The following is a 24599-nucleotide window of genomic DNA, read 5'->3' as shown; positions in this document are numbered from 1 at the left end:
CACGCACTCGACAACGCAAGCTAGTGCGATTTCCCTATTTGTGTCGCGGCTAAACCTATAGCATCTTCTTTCTTCATTACTATTTTTATTTTACTAATTATCTAATTAAGAACAGGAATAATTAGGCCAAAAACAAACAAAGGTTTTGGAATATATTACACTTTTGAATTTCAAAACTTTTATTCGATCTAGATCAACGGAGTTGATTTTCCACGTAAAACTGGTTCCCCTGTAAAATTAATTAAGGTACAAAGGAATTAGTGATTATGTTATTATGATTTCCTTTTTATATTGTGGTTTTTCCAGCTGTAGGAATCCATAAACTCCGGTACAACCTTTTAAAAGTGGAGAAAAGTGTTTTAGAAGACATTACTAAATTACAATTAACTAAATTATTAATTATATTAGAAAATAGAAACAATGAAATTGAAACGCACGCTCCCGCCATATTTTGAAGTCTGCCAGCCTAGTTTTGGTTTTCAGCAACGCCATCTAGCGGTCCATGTTTGCAACCAATAAGTGTATCCATTGTGGGTTATTTTTGGGGCGTTTGCGGTGGAAACTTGCCGCTCCGTTTTTCTGTGCGATCTTTGATGGTAAATATTTTGATTTTATTTATATTTTAAGGGTTAATTTGTATTAAATACCAAATTTTTACTGCAACCGATCGAAAATTAAGCGTTGCAACTGGAAAATTTATGCTTAAACGTGCCAAATACGTTTGTTAATTACGACCGAGGCTTAGTATCCTGACCACGTTGGCAGTGCACCTCACCTCACCTCGTGACGTCACTGGCATGTGTTACTACGACCAAGGCTTAGTATCCTGACCACGTTGGAAAGTTGGCTTGAACTTGAAGCCCTTCAATGGTTGTTACAGAGATCTTTCTAGGTAAATATTTTGTTTATTTATTAAGGGTTAATTTAGATTAAATATCAAAGTTTTATCGCAACCGAATGGGAATTAAGTGTTACAAGTGGAAACTTTATCGTTAACCAATGCCAAATAGGATTATCAATTAAATGAATTACGACCTTTGTTTGTAGAAAACATAACCTTAGTTGATTTTATATTTGGAACTTCATAGTTCTAAATAACTAGTGCACTTTTGTTGTCTAAGTTAATGGCTGTATATTGCCCTAAACTGAAGCGCGTAGAAAACCTTTCAATGGCAGGTGTATAATTATTAACGCGGAAGTGAGGTTGTTAAGTAACTGTAGTTCTCTAGAATGTTTTCAATTAACAAATCAATTGGTGTAAATATGGGTGGGGGGCACTGGCCCCCGGGCGCAAGGCTTGTTGGTTGCGCATTGAGTTCCCCATCCAACCATACTACAGGGAAACCTGGAAAAAGCAGGGAAATAAATAGTTGACAAAAACCTCAGGGAAATTTCGATTTTTGAGTAAAATTCAGGGAAATTTGCATCAAACAGTGCCGAGTAATTATTAATACATACACACCCTCAATAGGATTAACATTACACCATAGAGAGTTTTCAGTTGGAGGAGGAGCTGAGTCTCGTGACATAATTTACGCTGCCATATTGGTGGGTTTAAAGCAGGAATGTAGCTGAGATCACCCAATATGGCTAACAGAACAGCGGTAAGACATGAGAGGTAGTGACGTACTACTATCTCATCTGAAAGCTCTCTATACTTTGGAGGCTCATAACTCTGGTTATATTAGAGATACGGGGACGTCCTTTGATTATGTAATAGTCATATTTTGCCAACCCCCCTCCTTCGTTAACATTTGCTCCATTGGATACTCCATATACGGGAAAAACCTGGAAAATTCAGGGAAGTATGTATGAAAAACTTGGAAATCTCAGGGAAATTCTTTTCCAAAAGCTTTATGAACCCTGATTCTAAAATCTTGGAGATCGAGTAAACTGAAGCCAATTAATTGAGGAAAGCGTTCACTAACATACTCCCTCCATAGGAATATCATTACACCCAACTTCGGAGGCTCATAACTCTGGTTCTCCTAGAGATACGGGGATGTCCTTTGAGTATGTTATAGTCCTATTTGCCACCCATCCAACAATACTAAAAACCCAGGGTTACGGCAAACAGGGCCCGAGTAATTAAGCAAAATGTTCTCAAACACACCCCTCCATAGGAATAGCATTACACCCAACTTTGGAGGCTCATTACTCTGGTTCTACTAGAGATACGGGGATGCCCTTTGAGTATATTATAGTCTTATTTGTCCCCCATCCAATCATACTAAAATCCCAGGGTTACGGCAAACAGGGGCCGAGTAATTAAGCAAAATGTTCTCAAACACACCCCCTCCATAGGAATATCATTACACCCAACTTTGGGGGCTCATAACTCTGGTTCTCCTAGAGATACGGGGATGTCCTTCGAGTATGTTATAGTCCTATTTGCCCCCCATCCAACAATACTAAAAACCCAGGGTTACGGCAAACAGGGGCCGAGTAATTAAGCAAAATGTTCTCAAACACACCCCTCCATAGGAATAGCATTACACCCAACTTTGGAGGCAAAAGTCCTTTGAGTATATTATAGTCCTATTTGTCCCCCATCCAATCCTACTAAAAGCCCAGGGTTACGGCAAACAGGGGCCGAGTAATTACGCAAAATGTTCTCAAACATACCCCCTCCATAGGAATATCATTACACCCAACTTTGGAGGCTCATAACTCTGGTTCTACTAGAGATATGGGGATTTCCTTTGACTATGTTATAGTCCTATTTGCCCCCCATCCAACAATACTAAAAACCCAGGGTTAAGGCAAACAGGGGCCGAGTAATTAAGCAAAATGTTCTCAAACACACCCCTCCATAGGAATAGCATTACACCCAACTTTGGAGGCTCATTACTCTGGTTCTCCTAGAGATACGGGGATGTCCTTTGAGTATATTATAGTCCTATTTGTCCCCCATCCAACAATACTAAAAACCCAGGGTTACGGCAAACAGGGGCCGAGTAATTAAGCAAAATGTTCTCAAACACACCCCTCCATAGGAATAGCATTACACCCAACTTTGGAGGCAAAAGTCCTTTGAATATATTATAGTCCTATTTGTCCCCCATCCAATCATACTAAAAGCCCAGGGTTACGGCAAACAGGGGCCGAGTAATTGCGCAAAATGTTCTCAAACATACCCCCTCCATAGGAATATCATTACACCCAACTTTGGAGGCTCATAACTCTGGTTCTACTAGAGATATGGGGATTTCCTTTGACTATGTTATAGTCCTATTTACCCCCATAAAACCATACTTAGGACTTGGTATTAAGACAAACGGGCAGAATAATTAAGTAAAACGTTCACAAAAATACCCCCTCCATAGGAATAGCATTACACCCAACTTTGGAGGCTCATAACTCTGGTTCTACTAGAGATACGGGGTGTCCTTTGACTATGTTCATACTTAGGACTTGGGATCATAGACTAAGCAATACTGAAGGACCGATGGCAGCCCATAGAGCCCCATACTAAGCGACTAAATAACCAACGTTAAGCTTACTTCCCCCTTTTCAGCCCCAAAATGGACGGGGGGACTATAAAAAATACTGAGTCAAATCCCCCACTACCAGGTTTGCTACTATTTTCCGCTAGAAGGCGAATTCACAAGTATCTTTCAACATTCTCCCTCTGCCATCCGTCCTTCAGTATTGCTTTGTCCATGTTGGGATTAATTCAAACAGGGGCCGAGTAATTAAGTAAAATGTTCACAAACAAACCCTCTCCATAGGAATAGCATTCCCCCAACTTGGAGGCTCATAACTCTGGTTCTACTAGAGATACGGGGGTGTCCTTTGACTATGTTATAGTCCTATTTGCCCCCATCCAACCATACTTAGGACTTGGGATTAAGACAAACAGGCGCCGAGTAATTAAGTAAAACGTTCACAAACATACCCCCCTCCATAGGAATAGCACTCACCCAATTTTGGAGGCTCATAACTCTGGTTCTACTAGATATGGGAAGATGCCCTTTGAGTATGTTTTAGTCAGGGCCGGATTAAAAGGGGGGCGAGGGGTACTGGCCCACGGGTGCAACGCTTGTTGGGGGCATATTAAGTTAAACTATTCCCCCCTTAGCAACATTTGTTGTTCGTTTTGTTTTTTCGACTTAAGGGGCGCGCATTATCTCAGCCCCCGGGTGCAAAATTGCTTAATCCGGCCCTGAAAATACTTGTGCTGTTTAAGCTGACAGAAATTTTAATTTGTATTTGATTGTTTGAATTTTATTTTTTATAGCTATCAGTCGTTTCCAAAGGAGCAATTTATGTTGGATTCCAGAATGCATAACTATTATTTGACAAATGGCATGCAATATTAATCAGGTCAATAAACCTAGTACAATTCCATTTTTAATAAGGGTATACACTCTGATTTTATCCGTTGAAACTGAATCTCTTTACAAAAACTATTTAGACAGCGTGTTAAACATTTTAGGCCCTTAGTGCAAAAATTAAGTCTTATTAATAGTAATTATAGCAATATTAACAGGACAATTCTATTCTTCATTCGGGCCTACACTTTGATTTTATCCGTTGAAAGGGAATCTCATTATTAAAACTATTTAGGCAGAGTGTGAAGCGACTTTAAGGCAATTATTAGGCTATTTAGTTTATTATTTGTTATTCTATTTATTGTTAGAAGGGAAGCGCTTTGTGTCCTTTAAATTTTAGGGATTTTTCTTTTCGCCAGGACATAAATAAAATCTTACTTATGGAATAGGTGAACACTGGTCCTAGCCCTCCCTTTTAAGAATAATGAACGCGTAATCAGGATTTCAATAGGTGAGATTCCCTTTGCGGTATTAAGATATCAAGTTTATGGTTTTAATTATATTTTTTAAGGAAAAGCGTTTGGCAACTCGTTGAGGGAGTTTTGTAGGATCTAAATAAATTTCTGATTTAGGTTTAAGGTAGAAGGTTGCTTTTACGCTTTGTCCTTTAAAAGTAAACACGATTTTAAGCGGATTTAAGGCGAGACTTAGCTTTTTATGGTATTCTTTCCCTATTAATGTTACGAGTGTGCCATTTGTCAAATAATACTCATTTGTCTTATGCCGGAACCTTTAGCGTCGCATCATGCGAGAATACTCGAGTGGATTTCCGTTTTAAGGTAATTAATTTGATGTTATTCGTGTGCCGTTTTTTTCCAAATTTTAATATGAATTTTTCTTGCGCAGGAACAAGTGGACGTCAGCGAGTGGACTTTCATTGGAAATCCCATGCTAAGGACGAAGTTTCCTGGTTTTGGGGGCTCTACAGCGGGCCTTAGTTTAAATTTAATGTTTCCCGAATTGAACTGGGACTCGCAAGGCTTACTTTGGGGGTGGTAGCTTAAGTTTAAATCTAAAGTTTCGATATTGGGGAAGGAACAAAAATAGTCGAAAAACACTTAGGGTAGTTTTTTTGACATTTTTTATGCTTATTTTTACCATTTTTTTGATTTTTTTTATAGTTTTTAATAATTTTAATAATTTTTTTTTTGAAAAAAATTTTTTATTGTATTATTTTCTTTATTTTTTTGTAAAAATTATAAAAAAAGGGGTAAAAAAAAAACTCCCTAAGTGTTGACTTTTAAAAAAAGAAACCAAGTCTAGTATCTAAAAAAATTCAAGAAAAGAAAGAACGAGGTTTAAGGCAAAATTTATTGAATAAGAAACAAAAAAACCAAGTGTTTACAAACATTTCGAACAAACAAATTATTAAAGAGTTATATAAGTTAAAGTTTGAACGCGAAAAAACTAATAAGTAGTTACATATAAAATTGGCAAGTAAAAAACTAAAATAAGTGATTACATGTAAAATTTTCAAGTAAAAAAGATGAATTTTGTGTCTTCTAGCTTCGATAATTTTCTCCGTAATTGCGAGTCAATGTTGAGAGAGATAGCAAGTCCGGAAGAAGACATCGTGTAACGGAATCCAACAAAGCTTGTCATCAGGAATTATACGTAGCAAGTCCAGAACAGCGGAAGTCATCATGCAACGTCAACCAACAAAGGATGTCATCAGGAATGATAAGTCATCGGGAAGGATACATCTCGGAATAACCAGCGACAGAAAAATCCAAGAATATCAGCTGCATCTATAAATGAAAAAATATTAATAACACATCTTAAACTATTGCCTACTTTTGGGCAGTCCTTAATTCAAAAACTGGCTACTAAATTTAGAGAGGAATCAAAATTACCACCGACTAATTGCCACCCCGAATTAAATAAAGGCTTGATTACCGTGATTCCCACCCTTAAATAAATAAATACTCTGGCTAACTAATTATTTCCCATAATTGGATAGAAATAACTAATTTTAAGAAAACCCGCTATTTATTTTAAAACTATTCCCACAGACAGACCCCGCAAATAACTAGGATTTAAATGGGAAAAGGCTTTGGACTGTCCACGTGTCTTAAAATTCTCTCTGCCGAACTTGATTTTAGAAACTGACGCTTTGTCTCCAAATTAATTAACGATAGCCCCTAAACTAATTTTAGGAAAACCCGCTATTTATTTTAAAACAATTCCCAAAGCAAGACCCCGTAAATAACTAGGGTTTAAATGGGACAAGGCTTAGGGCAACTGTCCACGTGTCTTAAGATTCTCTCTGCGGAACTTGATTTTAGAAACTGTCCATCTTTAAATTAATTAACAATAGCCCCTAAACTAATTTTAGGAAAACCCGCTATTTATTTCAAAACTATTCCCACAGACAGATCCCGTAAATAACTAGGGTTTAAATGGGACAAGGCTTAGGGCAACTGTCCACGTGTCTTAAAATTCTCTCTGCGGAACTTGATTTTAGAAACTGTCCATCTTAAATTAATTAACAATAGCCCCTAAACTAATTTTAGGAAAACCCGCTATTTATTTCAAAACTATTCCCACAGACAGATCCCGTAAATAACTAGGGTTTAAATGGGACAAGGCTTAATTTAGGCTTAGGGCAACTGGCCTCGTGTTCTAAATTTCTGATGTCCGAAAATCTGTCGCGTTATATCTAAATTAATTACGTACCCCTTTTAATAGCTAATAATAATAAGCCCTAAACTAAGGGATTCTCTCTTGTCCAGCATCTCGTTGTAAAATTTTATTTGTGGTACTTGATTTTTAATAAATAAATAAAATTCACTAACATTTAACACTACCTAATTAATTTAAATGCTTGAAATAAAATAAATAATTTAAGGGGGCATAGATGAGTTTGGATTATTGTAAAGTTAGGCTTACGGACTGTTAAAGCACGAGGAGGTCAAGCAATGGCCGCCAAATCAGTTGAAGAGCTTCGAATTCAGCTTGCGTCCTCGGGAAAAACGATCAGCGAAATGGCGGAACGATCAAGAATCAATTTCAAAAGCCGGGGTCACGATCAACGGGAGAGGTTTTTCCAAGCGACGTCGACGGCTTCCAGGCAACGAATGAACCGGCTGACCCATAATGATCAGCTGAGCGGGAAAGGTTTTTCCAAGCGACTTTCCTCGACGGCTTCCAGCAACAAATGAGCCGGCTGATCCGTAACGATCAACTAAGTAAATTTCCAACGTCGGGGGCGCTAAAGGTCCTATGCGCGGACTCGGGTGCGCCATATCCCAGGCACGAAATTCAAATAGCTGCACACCGCTAGGCCTACTAAATGAACGAACGCTAGGCCTAAATGAATGAACGCTAGGCCTAAATGAATGAAGGCTAGGTATACTGAATGGATAGTCATTACCTATTACCATTAACATCTGTCGTGACGTCACAAGTCAATTACCTCAGTGACGTGGTCACGTGATCTGACGTCATATCCGGTCACGTGATATGACGTCATAGGTTACGCGATCTGGCGTCATAGGTCACGTGATATGACGGCATAGGTCTCGTGACCTGACGTCATAGGACACGTGGTCGGACGTCATAGGTCACGTGATATGACGGCATAGGTCTCGTGACCTGACGTCATAGGACACGTGGTCGGACGTCATAGGTCACGTGATATGACGTCATAGGTCACGTGATATGTCGTCATTGATCGCGTGATATGACTTCATATGGCCGTGATATGACGGCATAGGTCACGTGATCTGACGTCATAGGTCACGTGATCTGACGTCATAGGTCACGTGACCGGGTTTGATTAATCCGTTCACTACCACACATACACTTTTATGTAACCAGCACAAGCTAAAGTAAATACTATAAGCATTAGTTTTGTGTTACTACTATGCACTTCGAATAAAATCATTCATTATAACTTTGATACTGTATTCAAAATATTCATTGGATAAATTCAGTTATTCTGTTTATTAAGAGTGTGTCACGTGTCTCACGTCAACATACTCGACTCACGGCTCTCTAATTCAGAGGCATGAAGCAAGTTTCTATACCTTAGTCACTAAATATAATTAGTAAGCTTACAAGTAAAATTAAATTTATCAGGCAGACTTATAAATATTAATTCAATATTTTATTTTGAAATCTATTCCATTTGATACATTCGGATTTATTAAAAATTTGTAATTAAAATACTATTCAAAAGTGTGGTAATCATTAATTATAACTTTGGTTAACGTCATTTATTCTTCTTATTACTTGACGCCATAACTATAATTAATAAGCTTATAAATAGAAATAGTTTTATCAAATAACATTTTATAAATATTAATGCAAGTTTTTATTTTGAAATATATTACATTGATACATTAGATTTTATTAAAAAGATTAATAATGAAAATAATAAGAATATTTTTATAAACGTGTAACTTCCGAGTGTTGAGTCCAGGTACTGAAAATAATAAGAAAATTTCTATTATTAACAAATTTTAATCGGCTGAGAATTTCCACTGTTTTTCCACGCTAATATCCTACGGTGGAAAACGAGGTTGTTTTGATGGAAAACCAGGGTATTTGGTGGCATTATGCTTTTGCGTACAGATAGGAAGTGCGTAAAGTCACTGAGTGTTGAGAAAAAGGAAAGAAATTTACGCGTTTTAAGAAATAAGTTAATTGTTAAAATTAATATTGTATAAATATTATTAAACATGCATAGATTAAGCATATAAAAGAAAAATATATAAGTGCAAGTGAACAATAATAAAAAAACCCACCCAACCTTGAATACAAAAATAACAGAAGTAAAAACTTAAGCAAACTTTGTTTAACTGTAATCCCGAAGATTTCTCTCGAGCTAGCGAAAGGGAAACGTCCCCAAAAACACCCAAACGCGCAAAAACTGCACCCTTTGCCCGAATGCACGTTTACCTCGTTTAAAATGAAAACTACCTTGTAGCAAGACGGTCCAAGGGCTGGGCTCGTAATAGTAGCCACATCGTACCGCAATTAACAGGAGTACAGAAAATTTTAGTGAATAGCCCCTGTAACTGTTTTAAAATTATTACTTCAATTTTTTAACTTCACGTTATAATTATAATAGTGTGACACGAAGGAAAAACGTAAGTGAGTACCCCCACGATGTGCATCCTTTAACGGTGGTAAAACGAAATACTCCTTAAAAGAAGTGTAGAAAATCAGAGTGAATAGCCCCTCGATGCCATAAAAATAATAAAAAAAAAAGTAAAAACGAAATACCCGTAAATACCCCTTAAAAGAGGTGCAGAAAATCAGAGTGAATAGCCCCTCAATGCCCCATCAATAATAAGAAAAATATAACCCTTAATCCTTAATTCAATAAATTTACTTACGTCATAATTGTAATATCCACGGGTCCACAAGCTAGTACTTTCTTTTGCCTTAAGCCCCGTTTCGAATAATCCAACTTAATTTCAGATAATTCAACTTTTTCAAATCATAAATTGAACCTCTTTTAAACAATCCAACAAGGTTAAGCAAGAACCATAATTGACAGGCAATTAAACTAAAAAAATGATTCCTCGAAAAGTACAGGCTTTCTCTTCTCTTCAAATTTAAAATGACCACTGGCTAGGAATTAAATATGAAACAAGGTGGGGGTGGAGAGTGTGAGACGGAAGCAGAAGGGGTTCTAGCCCATTTGAACCAGGATCTAAAAACTTTGACACACTCCTCTTTCCTCTATACCTTGTCTTGGGACCCTAATGGTCACCTGCCTAAGGGGGAAATTTATACCTAACCAAGTTTTAAAACTTTAAAATTGTTCTTGTATAATGTCGCTGGACCCGAATGGTCATTGTAACTTTATCCATTTTTATAACTTCGTATTAATTATTTGTTTAGATAACCCAGGGTTGCTAAATAATTACCTCGGAACTTAGACCAATTAATAAACAAAAATGACTACCCAACTATTGTTTCAGTCCGGTGGATGGATTAAAAAAATAAATTTTCTCTCCCAACAAGCGCTTTTCTACACTGATGCCATAATGCGCGAGTGTTTAGCCCCTCGGTGACACTATAAACTATATCAACCTCACTATTAAATTATACATTGTAGAGGGGTCCGACATTTACACGAAATCCCGTACGCTTCTCGAAAATCTTTCAAGAAATCGATAAATTACTAAATCAAAGTGGAAATCACGAAATTCCGAACGCTTTTTTTTTTTGGAATGTCGGACCCCTCCGTGCTTGGTATGCCTCTCAAAACATAAACATTTATAGCTTAGAAAGAAATACCAATATGGCGGCAAGGAATAGAGTAACGCCGGAATTGCCAGGAACGTTTGAAACAATTTATTTATTTATTTATTTATTTTAGTTCAGTACAGGTAAGCCATTGGAGCTTGGTTAGTACAACCGAGAGAGATTAACGATTTACAACCGAGAGAGATTAACGATTTAGTTATACAGAGATTAACGATTTAGTTATACAGAGATTAACGATTTAGTTGTACAGAGATTAACGATTTAGTTAGACATTAGTAAAAAAAAAAAAAGAAAAAAAAACAAAAAAAGATAAGTAACAAAGTAAAAAAAAAAAAAAAAAAAAATAAGTGACAAAGTAGAAAAAATATAAGTAACAAAGTAAAAAACGGTATGACTACAGGTCAATTTGGGGTATTATTGAAGTGAGCCGATAACTTAGCGCGAAATTTTGATTTATCTGAGATGGTAATAATAGATTCAGGGAGTGCGTTCCAATCTGAGATGACAGTGTGGGTGAAATGATGTTGGCGGATAGACGTCAGGGCGCGTGGTTTTGCAAGTTTAAGGGAGTGTCCACGGGTAGAGGGATACGGTGCAGGGTGGAAAAAAGTTTCAACGTACATCTGCAATTATAATAAATAAATTAGTTCTTCCATGATAGAACTAAACAGAAATATTCAATTAATTTGATTTAATCGGCAAATAATAATGCTTGAACACGAACCATTTGGTTAAACAAAACAAATCATAATTTTCCAATAAATAAAAGTTAAACAAGATGGCCCAAGGGCTGGGCTCGTAATAGTAGCCACATCGTACCGTACTTAACCGGCGTACAGAAAATTTTAGTGAATAGCCACTCGATGCGCTACCCTAATGAGTGAAAAGCCACTCCATGCGCTACCCTAATGTGTAAATAGCCCCTCAATACCCTGAACTAATGAGTTTGAATAGCCCTCAATGCCTTGCCTTACCCTACCCTAGTGAGTTTGAATAGCCCCTCGATGACCTACCCTAATGAGTGAATAGCCCCTCGATGCCCTACCCTAATGAGTGAATAGCCCCTCGATGCCCTACCCTAATGAGTGAATAGCCCCTCGATACCCTACCCTAATGAGTGAATAGCCCCTCGATGCCCTACCCTAAACAGTGATAAAATTATTACCCCTATGTACTTATGCTGTAATTGTAATATCCCGGCGAATCGAAGAAGAGATAGTTTTAGTGATTATCCCCTCGATGAGTCTACAACATAGACTTATGCCGACGCATACATATCGCATCTTATAAATTTATAACATGGACTTATGCCCAGAAGCGTTTGAAAGAGGAAGAATTCGGCAAAACACCCAACTTGAGCCCTTTCTCTAAGTAAATCCCGAACTTTTTATTGTTTAGAAATTTCGGATTCTTACAAAAGTCATGGCTTAAAGTATGAGAAATTTCAAAGAGTGAATGAAATTTCTAGTTTTAGGTAAGGCAATATGATAAATCTTTGTGCTCATAAAAGACTGCAGGTATTACTGTTTGTTCATTAATATTATCACAGAGCATCCGCATTATATTGTTATAGATAAATCATAAGCCTTTCCCTTTAAAATCACCAATGAATGAAAAATATCACCTTAACACAATTTATCCCTTTTCACTGTAAGTGCGTTCATTAACATGTGCGTTGTACATTGCGCTGTTATAGACAAATCATAATCTCCACCCTTTGAAAATCAAAAATCCCTCTTTTCACTCTCCCTTTAAAAAGATGAACGATACTTGTTCTTCTTCAGACCAAGCCAAACCAATACCCCCATGGTTAGATGTAGATCAAACGATGTGGCTAAAAATACTTTAACATACTTTCTCTTACTTGAGAAGTATTACTACTGAAAGCTAATGTAGAGTTGAGAATATGTAAATCGGGTCTTACCTTTCATGATGCAAGGAGGATGGGGGGGATGAAGAGAAACGTCCAAACCGCGGGTCCCGTCTCTTTAGATGGTTACTGAAAGAATATGTAAGGGATCAAAATTAAACACGCCCGTATTTTTACAAACTAAATAAATTTAATTACTAATACTACTGTTCCATAAGTGTGTCACTGGTTAATGAGAGCTTGTCATGAAGTGACGTAGGTGAAACGTCATAGATTCTTGTAAAGCGACGCGTAGTGAGGCCTTGTCAAAGGCTTAGTACAGACTAAAGAGGAGGATGGACTGCAAAACCGAGTGTAGTCAATTCTCACGTCGTTCTTGAACTAGCTCTCATTAAGCCTCTAACATTACGAAGTATGGGTAGTGACATACTTATGGAACATATCTTATAAACTTATGCTAATACTACGCTCGTACTGCTTCTATATCCCATTTTTTCTCTCTCTTGGATACTGATGAAAAATAATACGTTATAATGTAGTCTACCACACAAGAAGCGTCAGAATGTCATCGAACAAGCATTGTATAGCGGCAGGGGTAAATAACGAAAGGAGTTACAGACGCTAGATTCCGTAGTGTAGAATACAGTGGGACCTTGAAACGTCATAGAATTTGTAACTAACGTAGTGCCATCTTTGGAACTGTATTGTAAATAAGACCAGAACCTTAAAAGTTTTGCCTTAAAATCTCGCGCCGCAAGGTATTCTGGGTAAAGTAAAATGGCGGGTGTCGATGTTGTGAAGTCGTCTCATAAATCAACCCAATATAATTATTATATTCAATCACGAGTAAACAGCGATTTAATTAAAGAAGAAAGATAAGTCAACAATTTGCAATTTGAAGCCGGGGAAATCCTCAAAATGTGATCAAACTTGTTTTGCCGTAAGTGCGCGGTTACAGACAGAGTCGGCCCAGTGAGCCAAGGCTTAGTGGGAACTGTGGGATCAGGATCATCGACTGTATCTATGACTAAAGAAATTAAAACAACTAAAACTATATTGAAGGATGCAAAAACGACATTTAATTCCATTTCATTATCGAATAAGAATTTACCAACTTTAAAGTTGCATGTTTCTAATCCAAGTGCACCTTAATGAATAAGCTTTACTCTAAGCCTAATTGTCACTCAGTCGTAAGCAGACGAACACTAGCAGACGAATACTAGCAGACATTAGAAAATTGATATCCCAGCATGCCTTTCGAATCTTTGCTGCCACGCTATTGGTTGGAAAATATGATACTTATTTTGAATTATAGGCGGCGCGACCGAGGCGTTTTCTCTTTTCTGTGTCTACGTTTGAAAGTCCCACTGTATTCTACACTACGGAAGCTAGCGTCTCTAACTCCTTTCGTTATTTACCCCTGATAGCGGTGAGGAATCTATTTTTCTTTTTGGCCCCCCTTGACAACTAAGTATATTAATTTAAAACTATATCTCCACTCAGTTTTTTACGCAAATATTGTCCAAAATTTACTGCAAATGATTTTCCATTTCCTAAAACATATTCTAGCATTATATTTGAACTTTGCACAAATGTTAGTCTGGATAACGTTTTATTTTTAGCCACATCGTATATATAAGATGAGGCTATTACTTTGTCCCGCGAGCCTGTGGTGGGGGTGGTGGTAGTAGTAGTTTTTCGCGATTTGGAATGTGGTCAGAGTTACCCAAAGAAATGGTTATGTCAGAGCTAACCGAAGAAATGGTTATGTCAGAGCTAACCGAAGAAATGGTTATTTTATGTCTTTGGCAGCATAAAATGTTTCGTTCGTCATTGAAGGGAGAGTGAATGTCAGAGAATTGTGGTGAGGTGATATTTTTTGTTCGTGTATTTTAAAAGGATGGGGATTATAATAGCAAGTTTAAGCATTGCATTTAATTGTACATGTAAGGTTAAGCTTTGTGAATTGTGGTTTACGTTTGCTCGATATATTTAAAGCGAGAGAGAGAGAGGATTATGGTATTGCCTTAATTTAAATTGGAGGTTTAATATTCCCTTTAAAATTCTTGTCACCCGTCAACAATAGGTGTTTCACGCTTTTTATCCCGCTCCCCTGTATTTCAAAATTCAAAGAAATCGAGGGGAATTTTTAAAAGCAAAAGGAACTATATACCGACGTTATATTTGGAATGGTTTTAAGGTAGTGTTTATTCTTGGAAGTTACGTCTATTTCTCCATAAATAGAGAAGAGTTTTAAAAGAAGGTACTAGCTTGGGGCCCCAGATATTACAATTATAACGTAAGTAAATTTATTGAAGTAAGAATTAGGGGGTTATAATTTTTTTTAGGGCATCGAGGGGCTATTCACTGGGATTATCTGTACTTCTTTTAATGGGTATTTCGTTTTACCACTGTTAAAGGTTGCGCATCCTGGGGGTACTCACTCACGTTTTTCGTCGTGTCACACTGAAGTAAAAAAATTTCAGTAATAATTTTAAAACAGTAGCGCATCGAGGGGCTATTCACTCAAATTTTCTGTACTGTATGCTACGATGTGGCTGCTATTACGAGCCCTTGGGTCGTCTTGTTTCTTTGTAACTTAAATAACGGGCCCCACGTTTTTTGCGCAAATTATTGAGCGTGTAGGGTGCTCCTTAGCACTGAAGCCATCATTTTTACTTTAGAAAATAATTTTTATAAAAATACTATCCATTCTAGAAACTTGAACACTTTTTAGTATTATAAAGCACGTCAAAACACACGTCTCATTAAAATTTCAGGTCATTTGGATGAATAGGACAAAGTATCCGGCCAAAAAAGCTACCTCCTCCCATAGAACTTACTGTTAATTTTGGGTTCCTTTGAATTTTCTTTAAAAGTCGTGTACGGGCTTCTATAGCGCGAGCAGCTTGCGTTGTGTTGCGCGAGATCGAGTGGGCTATGTCCCGACCCCAAGGGGAAAGGGAAAGTCACGTGGCTCTTGGAGCATGCGTAGCAACCGTAAGACTGTCAGAATTTTGTAAACAAATCTTACGCGAAGTTTAAATAAGTTTAAATCAAAGTTTAATTTCATAAAAATGAATCAAAATCTAATTGCTTAACAGGATTTTCGAACAAAATTAGTGCCTTAATCACGATAAAAAACGTTATGTAAGTGATAAAATTTAAGTTGTCAATATTTGACCAAGGCTTAGGGTATAATTAGAAATTTGAGTAAGTTTGTTGTTGTTTGTTACTAGGCTTCTTTTGGGGGCGTCTTATTCTTAAGATATATTTAATTAGTTTATCATCATAATATTTTCTCAGCTTGTCTAAATCAAAATGAGGGTAAATGAAAAAGAACTGCTATCTGTTGCTACCCAAATAGCTGATAAAGAAGGAAGAATGAATTATAAAGCACCCGGTTTCAGAGAAGGTCTTAATAAATATATTATAGCGACAAATGAATAAATTTATTCATCACTTTTACTCTGTTTATAGTTTATAAGGAGCGATGGTTTAAAATAAAAGGGAATTTATTATTCTATTTTAAATTGAATGAATATGGAGGCATATGTGATAAAGAAGTGAGAATTTTAAAATACAGTCTTATAGTATAGAGTAGTGGCACTCCGTGTTAATTTCTCATAGAGGATAACATAGCCAAAGGCAGGGAGGTGCCATTGCCCTATATATTTAAGGAAATTATAATTTTGCAGCCTGCTGGCTTGCTTGTAGTAGAGCATTGTTCAATTCAACAGGATAATTCTGCCGATCTACCCTTTGTTTTTACAATTGGTAGGTTAATATTAATTTTATAATTATATTAATGAGTGTTTAATAATTATCAATTCCTAGTTTTTAATGATGATAAAGAAAAAAAGCATACGTTCAGTTGTCCAACTGAAAAACACTGTACAGAATGGGTTAAACATCTTAAAGAATGTAGTTACGAACATCAGAGGGCTAAATTATACTTGGTTCAAGCTAAAATATTAAAAATTACCGGAAGGGTACTTGAAAACCTTAAAAAATTCAATATATTTGAAAAAAGTTTAAAAAACTTACTTGAAAATTCTAAATAGGATCCATTAGCAGCCTTTCCAACTAGGAAACGTGATCAAAAAGGTACTGGTGTACAAAGATCTATGTCAAAAACATATTCAGGTATGGTATATTAATTTAATTTAATTTAACATGTACAGCTATTTTTTTCTTGCACATTTTTGCACCTTTTTTAAAAGCCCAAAAAATAATTATTAAATTATTAGTTAGTTAGTTCCTAAAATTGCTAATTGCTTTGATTTTGCAGATCCACAGCTTCTTTCCCTAACTTAAAAATAAATAAATAAAAATAAACCTTATTATTTTGCATCTCACAATCACACAATGCCCTGTCCGAATTGAACCAGCACCTCACCTCACCTCACAATTTTTACATAATATTATTTACAAAAATTATTTTTTTCGTAATCTCCTACAATTTTTTGATAATTTTTATATAAAAAAAAAAACCAAAAAAAAAATGCATGAAGTATTTTTATATTTTTTTTTATAAAAAAAAAAACAAAAAAAAAATGCATGAAGTATTTTTTGATTTTTTTTATAAAAAAATAAAAAAAAACACAAAAATGCATGAAGTATTTTTGATTTTTTTTATAAAAAAAACACAAAATGCATGAAGTATTTTTTGATTTTTTTTATAAAAAAAAAAAAAAAAAATACAAAATGCATGAAGTATTTTTTGATTTTTTTTATAAAAAAAAAAAAAAATACAAAATGCATGAAGTATTTTTATATTATTTAGAAAAAGAAATAGCTTTATTAGTTTATATTATTTGTTATTTTTGATATTTATAAATTATTATTTTGTCTCCTATAATTTTGTTCCTTAAAAATATTAAAATAAATGAAGGTAAAGTCTCATGAAAATATGTATTTTTGAATTTTTTTTTTTTTTTTTTTCCAATTACTAGCAAGAAGTGATATCTAGTTTATTAGGGAGAAGGTATAAGCAGGGAGCCCACCGGTCCTATAATTCCTATAAATTCCTATATTTTTGAACCTGTCCTTTATTATCCTATAATTTCATGAAAGGTCCTATAATATCCTATATTTTTGACTTAGTCGAAGTTTTCGTATAGTTTAGCATCAAATTTATCAAAATTTAGCTTTTTTTTATCGAGATCACAATTGACTAGACACCGAAATTGCGGAGCTCGCTTTGGATTTTTTATATATTATATTATGTTATATTTTAATTAAGTTCTTCTGAGTTTTCAAAGTAAAATCCAATTTGTTATTTTTTATTTTTTGGGATTTTTCTACATAGTTTAAGCCCAAAATTGTGTTATATTAGAGCATTTTAGTCCTATATTTTCCTATAAAAACACGTGATTTTTTCTCCTATAAAATCCTATAATTCCGGAAAAATATTCCTATTTTTCCTATAAGGAATTTAAATTTAAGAGTGGGCTCCCTGGTATAAGATCCCTAAGTATTCGCGTATTCCATAGTCCCAGTCCCCCTTTCAAAATACAAGGGGGGGGGGACGTAAAAGGAGGCCGGGCTATTTCGCTACACTCTCCTCAGTTGGAAAATATGACTGTAATTTTCGTCATTCGCGTCGCGCTGACGTGAGTTTCCAAGAACCAATGAGATGGCTGCTGGTTGTAATTTAGAGGCGTCGGGGATTAACTCCGAACCTACTATACGTTTGGACTGGAGATAAAGCTAGATTATAAATGTGGAGGCGAATTTATACCTTCTCCCTAATAAACTAGATATCACTTCTTGTTACTAGTAAATAATTAAACCTAAAAAATATAAAAATAAAAATAAAATATTACTTTTCATGATATTTTTCCTGATGCACGAAATTTTGTAGAAATATTTATTTGTATTTGATTAAAATCATTTATAAATTGCATATATATATTTTTTATTTAATTTGCTATTTTATTTTTAATTTTTTTAAGCCCATTTAAGAACTAAAATAAAATAACAATTAATAAAATTAACCAAAATTTTTTCTATGAACCCTTAATCCCTGCCTTTATTCACATTGAAGGAAATACACCATTGCTTCTAATAGACTTGGAAGCATTAGCTTATTGACTAAGTTAGAAAACAAAGCCCCTAATGTAGTAGATGAAACGCATCACTAATAAGTATCGATAATTTAATTTATCTTAATTGATTTTAAAAATAATTATACGTTTTAGAGCATTATTTCTTTTATTAGTTTGTGCCAGACCAATGCGTGTGCCTAAATCTGTCTCTCGTCTATCACGCAGTAAGTCACTGTGGTAGAAAAATGAATTCAAATCGCGGGAAAAAAAAAAATTGAACATTTTTGTAGTCAAGATTTCTGAGACATTTAATTTTCTTACGCATTTATAGCCAACTGATAAACAAATTTCACGCTTTTTGTAAAATACCGCTTGAAGAGGAGAATATAAATGGATTGTTATAATAGTCTTTGCTAAACTATGAAAAAATTTGAAGAGTTAAATAAAAAATATTTTAAAACTGAAATTTCGCACTTTTTTATGGTAAAAGATGGATATTATAACAAGAAGTGATATCTAGTTTATTAGGGAGAAGGTATAAGATGCCTCAGTATACGCGCGCCATAGTCCTAGTCCCCCTTTCAAAATAAAAGGGGGGGAATACAAGGGGGGTGTAAAATTAGGCCGGGCTATTTCGCCTCTCCTCAGTCGGAAAATACGTAATTTTCGTCATTCGCGTCGCGCTGACGTGAGTTTTCAAGAACCAATGAGATGCTGGTTGTAATTTAGAGGGGGGGATTAACTCCGGACCTATGTTTGGACGGGAGATAAAGCTGGAAATGTGGCGAATTTATACCTTCTCCCTAATAAACTAGATATCGCTTCTTGATACTATCCTAAGCTTATAAGATACACTCCATAAGTTTATAAGATATACTCCATAAGTTTATAAGATATACTCCATAAGTTTATAAGATATACTCCATAAGTTTATAAGATATACTCCATAAGTTTATAAGATATACTCCATAAGTTTATAAGATATACTCCATAAGTTTATAAGATATGTTCCATTAAAAATTTCTAGTCGGCTTAAATAAAAATAATTAGATATTTTAGACACCCCCCCCCCCTCCAAAAAAATCGGCAATTTCCTTAATATTATAATTTTCAATTAGTTTCATATCGCCGTCATCAGACACCTATTCGTTTTAACTTAGCTACAGTAATACCAGTTGAAGTGTAGTACAAACACATTTCTCTTATATACAGTATGACCTATGGAAGTTTATAAACTTAATAAAGATAAGAATCGGCCAAGTTAAGTGGATAAAGTTATAAATCGGAATTATTTTCTACCCCTTCGCGCCAAGTCTAGCAAAGCCGCGGGTAACACATGGCCCTAGTTCCTTTCTGATAAATGAAAGGTAATTAAAACCGTTCCCTTAATTTGAATAATTAATTACCAAAGTTCCTAGGAGAATATATTATTCAACTTTAATATTTATTAAAATGAAAATAGCTAATTTTCGTTTTAAAGGTAAGATTTTATAAAATTTTGAAAATTTTCCTAACCTTTTAAATGGAGCCTCTATTTCGAAGACAACTTGATACTCCCTTTAAAATTGGTGGTATTTGACGATTTTCGTTAGGTAGCTCTGAAATGAAGGGGCAACTTTATACCATCGAAAAATCTTGCACAATCGAAACCGGTTTGGATGACCAGTCAAATGACCAGGTGCAAATCGAGGATAAACATAATTGGGAGGAAGGTGTTAAGAAAGCAATTAACAAATTTCTCTCCACGAGTTCCTTGCACGGTTTAAGCCATATTGCCAGATCCAAGACTTTGAGGCAGCGAGCCAAATGGGTGATTCTTTTACTGTCCATCGCGACTTTCTACTTAGTAACCACAGCGTCCATCTTAAATAAGGCCCTCAACGAAGTTCCGTACAGAATATCGTTCATGGTTAAAGACAAATTAACTTCCGATTTAGAGCAAATGCCTTTGTTCCCGGGAGTAACAATTTGCAGTTATTCGCCATTCACTCTAAAAAGTATGCATTTCAATTTTCAGCGCATTGAAATAACATTGGCGAAACCAATAACCTATAGGTCCAACATCTCCCATACCAATTTACCTAGAATCTAATGGCCATTACCATTATATACTTCGTAATTAGCACTATATTTGAGCAATCTTAATAGATATTGATTCGACCATTCTAGAGAAAATCCCTCTTTAGTACGGTTATAGAAATAGCATTGGCGATCGAGATAAATATATGTTTAATATGCCTTAAAGGGAGCCACCGGAGGGTATGCTAGCCAGTCTGCCTATTCGTTTAAAATTTCGACGCTGCACTTTTGTGGCGCTGAATCTGCACGTCCAACTTTGTTTCAGTTTTCTGTGGGAGAAGCCTGGTTCTAGGTGGCCATGGGGGGATACTTTCTATTCACTCCCCTCGTAGCTAGAAGAGGGCTCGGAAATCCGCGGGAGGGAAATGCAAACCCTCCGATGGCTCCCTTTAAACTAATAAACTTAGTAAACAAAAGAAAGCTCTATTTAGTGTGTCATAACAAACCCTACATTTGGTCCAATTTTGGTAGGTATTGATCGAGTAGTTTAATATACTAAAATCAGGAGTTCATAATAACCCCCGGGGGTTATTATGAACTCCTGCTAAAATCAAGATCGCTTTTGCCACCCATAGAAATAGCATTAGCGTAATCAAGATCCAAATTAACTATTATCTCTTAAACTAATTCACTTATGAACAAATGAGTATAAGCAACGAATCTCTCGTGACTCTGAGCAATTTGGTCCAAATTCTGTAGAAATTGAACCAATTTAACTATAATTTAGTGCCTAAAATAAAAAATGCATCCTTTGCTTAATTTGATTTTGAAGACATGTTTTTCTTTCCGAGTATCTATATCGTCTATTATTTTCCAGAGCGTTACACGGCTAATTTATCACGTTACATCTTCCTGTCATTGGGCCCACCTTTTACGGGACTAACCTTCAAGGAGCGGGGCGAGTTATTACTTCCGAATCAATCATTGATCTTGGGTCTATCTGACAGGGTCTCTAGAGGTTCCAGATCCTCAGCCTCTTCTTCCATCCTACGCGCCGAAGAAGAGTTCGCCAATTTGAAGGAGAGAAGACATCCTCTTAATCTGAAGGATCTAGTTTCCAACGAAAGTATACGGTATAAGAACAATATTTGCTTTGAAAGAGTTACCACTGATAATCGTCAAACATTGGTCATGTTAAATTTTGGGAAAGTACAAAAATTTCTTCTAGAGAAAATGGAGTCTGGTAACGCAATTTCTTTGCCACATTTCTGAATTTTGACATCAACCTTCGATGGGTTATATATCGATAATATCACCTCCCTTGACAAGTTACTTAGGTCCTTCTTTATCTTTAAGAACCCGCAAAACATTCCCTAAACGCTTCTTACCAAAACCCTTCTAGATTTTCATTAAAACCTCGCGAGTAACCAAAGGCAACAAACTCTTGTTTGAACAAGCCCAATCGATAAGTTGACACTATCAGGAATTGACAAACGATAGTATGAACTACTTACGCAAATTCTACTAGAATCAGAATGGCATGGGGTATAAAACTAATGAGAGATACTCTAGTTTATAAATTCCTAATCAGAACTCAGGTCTTGTTAATGTATAGGGCTTCATCTTTTTATCCTCTCTCGTAGCATATGCGTAATTTTTGTAACAGAATTTCCATTTATTACGAAAGACTTCAAAGAAGATTAATTTTAAGAAGCCCTTCGATATTCTTAAAGTTTTGAAAGGTGGTTTTGGATCAACAATTTTTGCATGACTAACGAAGTAGGCCTATAAATAGTTTTAACTACAACCGCAAGTTTAACAGCTGGTTCACAATTAACCTTCGGATAATTAGTCAGCGTGATTAATGTGGAATTTCGAAAGTTTTAATTAGTTTCTTTATATTTAAAAGGCCACGGAGTTTGTTTAAAAATATGAACCCAAATAGATTCAACTACAATTTAACAATGCAATTCATCATTTAATAACTTACGCAGATGCGAGGAACTGTTCACGTACTGCTATTTAGGGGACGGTACCGTAGATTGCTGTTCAATCTTCAAAGGTTATCTGACCACCAATGGAATGTGCTTTACGTTTGCTCCTAACGAGACTCTACAAGCGGCCCTTTATCGAAAACCTTTATCTGTTGATGTATCAGTTCCTTCAGGTTAATTAATAGATTAAAGTATATAGAGCTTCAATTATATCTCCGTCCGTATCATTTAGACAACGCGACCGAACGTGAAGGAGTTGTTTTCACTTTTCACGACCCGAGATCGATTCCTTTAGTAAAGGCTCTCGAAGACGGGGTGGCCGTATGGCCTGGAATGATGGCTAACGTAAAATACACCTTGCAAGTGGTACTCGACATTGAAATTACCAATTTATGGGTTGACATTTTAATTAACCTAATTTCATCATAGACGGATCACAAGGAACGATACAAGGGAGGTGACATGGGCTTTTATAGATTGGACTGTCCCAATGGTAATACGATAAATTCTCAGGCGTATACCCAAATGAATTGCGAGAATTACATGATGATGGAAACCATCAAGTACTTGTGTAATTGCACACTAATAATCGACGAGAGATTAAGTACGTTGCGTAACGAATTGAATAGCCTAATATTAATTGATATATTTTGTACAGATGACACTGAGCACGAACAATACTGTGACCCTCCGAAAATGTTCCAGTGCGTTTTGCCAAAACACAGCGAAATAATGGGTAATTTTGATAATTACGAGGTAATTATTAGGTCAGCTACTGATGATATTTTAAATTAGACGAAGTATACAAATGTAAACCTGCGTGCAATGAATTTAATTACCAACTGAGCGTTAATTACGCCAGGATAAGTAGGGAGATAAAAAGGACTCGTAAAGTAAGGTAATTACGTTACTAAAAGACTGGGAAAATATCTTTTTAAAAGCTACGAGTATCCAACCCCTCGGAAGTAACTCCTTTAATCATTCTAGTAGGGATGGTAAAGTTAGCCTGTCCATACGTCAAAAAGATCCAACTTACGAATTCCTCAAGTACCATCACTACACGTATTCTTCAACTTTAAGTAAGTACTTACAAAGAAATTGGTTAATTTATAACTTTATCAGGAAATTATAGAGATGAGACATAATAGACCCTTGACCTCCCCACCTCGACAGGGAGGGGGGAGAGGTCAATGCGATCCTTATCTCCGAGCGTAAGGATGTAGTTTTGTTACTTTGGGCAGAAGCGGATTACATGTAATCCGCTTCTGCTTTGGGTACTTAGGTAAGCGCGGGAATATTAGACCTAGACGACGATGAAGGGATATGAAATAGCTCCTCCTACATCTTTAAGTAATCATCACATTTTTTTTTGTGTCACCTGTATAAATTCCTGGTTCCATTGGCCCTCATGTTGGCATATTCGTTTGAATAGGTCCTTTTTTTTAAAGAAATGAAACATAACCTATTTTTAGGCGAAATCGGTGGTCTGATGGGTCTTTTCTTGGGAGCCAGTCTTATAACAGTCATCGAAATCACCATCTTTCTTCTAGAGTATTTTTGGCATTATTCCACGCGAATTTACAAGATACTAATTAACCGAAGCAAAAAGTCATTGCGGATATCTCACGCTTAAAACGACTCATTCAAAAAGATACGTTGCTATTATTAAATTTACGTAGAAAACCGCGTGCCTGGCTGCTGTTATTTTTATTTTCTTTACTTCGAATTTTTTAACGAGAGCTTCCAGTTAAAAAACTTCAGTTCTTCGTTACTTATTTACGCGGTTACCCCGAAAGATTAAACTAATTACTATGGCAACCTTGAATAATTAAACGTTAATTTGTGAAGAAATAAAACTGAGAACCTCGTGACTCTGACTAGACTAGACACAAAATTCGTAACGAATTACTTACCCTTAATTTTTCAGTGTGAGTAACCGCATGGACTTTATATAATTCAAACTATGACTCCGGGGGTTAAAGGTTACGATGCGGTCGTCTACTTTTGATTACGCAAACGTCCATGCCAATTTTTCTCCACGTAGAATCAGTAGCAATTAACAAAAGTACATCAATTTGAAGTTGTAAAACTTAGCAAGATTAAAAACAAA

The 24599-nt window shown here is 35.8% G+C and overlaps 2 protein-coding genes and 1 long non-coding RNA gene across 13 annotated transcripts; all 3 read left to right on the top strand.

The window, feature by feature from the left end:
- The first annotated feature begins 449 nt into the window (after positions 1-449).
- Positions 450-5290, top strand: LOC149625050 (uncharacterized). The gene is made up of 4 exons (XR_016374500.1): positions 450-596; positions 680-892; positions 4241-5113; positions 5181-5290. It is a non-coding gene; the product is annotated as an uncharacterized LOC149625050 (long non-coding RNA).
- A 10077-nt stretch (positions 5291-15367) lies between these two features.
- On the top strand, positions 15368-18942 carry LOC149625049 (pleckstrin homology domain-containing family J member 1-like). 8 transcript variants are annotated; one of them, XR_016374497.1, is made up of 9 exons: positions 15369-15639; positions 15733-15841; positions 15907-15992; positions 16125-16203; positions 16264-16418; positions 16491-16572; positions 18476-18575; positions 18650-18700; positions 18808-18942. XR_016374497.1 is itself a non-coding variant. In XM_089851807.1 (8 exons), exons 2-8 carry the CDS (start codon positions 15748-15750, stop codon positions 18813-18815), a joined length of 555 nt encoding a protein of 184 aa, XP_089707933.1. In that variant the 5' UTR covers positions 15368-15639; positions 15733-15747; the 3' UTR covers positions 18816-18942. The 8 variants fall into 8 exon arrangements, 5 of the variants coding, with proteins under 5 accessions (XP_089707933.1, XP_089707932.1, XP_089707931.1 ...); XM_089851807.1 differs by lacking the exon at positions 18476-18575 and having other exon boundaries at positions 15368-15639; XR_016374496.1 differs by having other exon boundaries at positions 18650-18942.
- Positions 18943-19798: 856 nt separating this feature from the next.
- On the top strand, positions 19799-24545 carry LOC149625048 (bile acid-sensitive ion channel-like). Of its 4 annotated transcripts, none has more exons than XM_089851784.1 (11): positions 19799-19843; positions 19939-19956; positions 20069-20473; positions 21373-21628; positions 22490-22662; positions 22722-22855; positions 22919-23093; positions 23148-23225; positions 23285-23387; positions 23477-23568; positions 23962-24545. In XM_089851784.1, the coding sequence occupies exons 1-11, from the start codon at positions 19837-19839 to the stop codon at positions 24120-24122; spliced, it is 1602 nt and encodes a 533-aa protein (XP_089707910.1). In that variant the 5' UTR covers positions 19799-19836; the 3' UTR covers positions 24123-24545. The 4 variants fall into 4 exon arrangements, with proteins under 4 accessions (XP_089707910.1, XP_089707911.1, XP_089707909.1 ...); XM_089851785.1 differs by lacking the exon at positions 19799-19843 and having other exon boundaries at positions 19846-19956; positions 20069-20286; positions 20350-20473; XM_089851783.1 differs by lacking the exon at positions 19799-19843 and having other exon boundaries at positions 19846-19956; positions 23480-23568.
- The last annotated feature ends 54 nt before the right edge of the window (positions 24546-24599 follow it).

Source organism: Phalangium opilio, unplaced genomic scaffold, assembly GCF_054372755.1.
Source record: "Phalangium opilio isolate 3A_F unplaced genomic scaffold, DU_Popi_V2 ptg000105l_1, whole genome shotgun sequence".
Lineage (NCBI taxonomy): Eukaryota > Metazoa > Arthropoda > Arachnida > Opiliones > Phalangiidae > Phalangium > Phalangium opilio.
The sequence above is the reverse complement of the archived record's forward strand: the minus strand, read 5'-3'. Positions and strand labels throughout refer to the sequence as shown.

Coding starts and splice junctions, on each gene's coding strand:
- LOC149625048 (XM_089851782.1), top strand. CDS start 19,929: ATGAAAATAGCTAATTTTCGTTTTAAAG. Junction 19,957..20,068: donor AGCTAATTTTCGTTTTAAAG/GTAAGATTTTAT, acceptor GATTTTCGTTAG/GTAGCTCTGAAATGAAGGGG. Junction 22,663..22,721: donor TGATGTATCAGTTCCTTCAG/GTTAATTAATAG, acceptor CGTATCATTTAG/ACAACGCGACCGAACGTGAA.
- LOC149625049 (XM_089851806.1), top strand. CDS start 15,748: ATGAGGGTAAATGAAAAAGAACTGCTATCTGTTGCTACCCAAATAGCT. Junction 15,993..16,124: donor GAGGCATATGTGATAAAGAA/GTGAGAATTTTA, acceptor ATAATTTTGCAG/CCTGCTGGCTTGCTTGTAGT. Junction 16,419..16,490: donor TATTAAAAATTACCGGAAGG/GTACTTGAAAAC, acceptor AATTCTAAATAG/GATCCATTAGCAGCCTTTCC.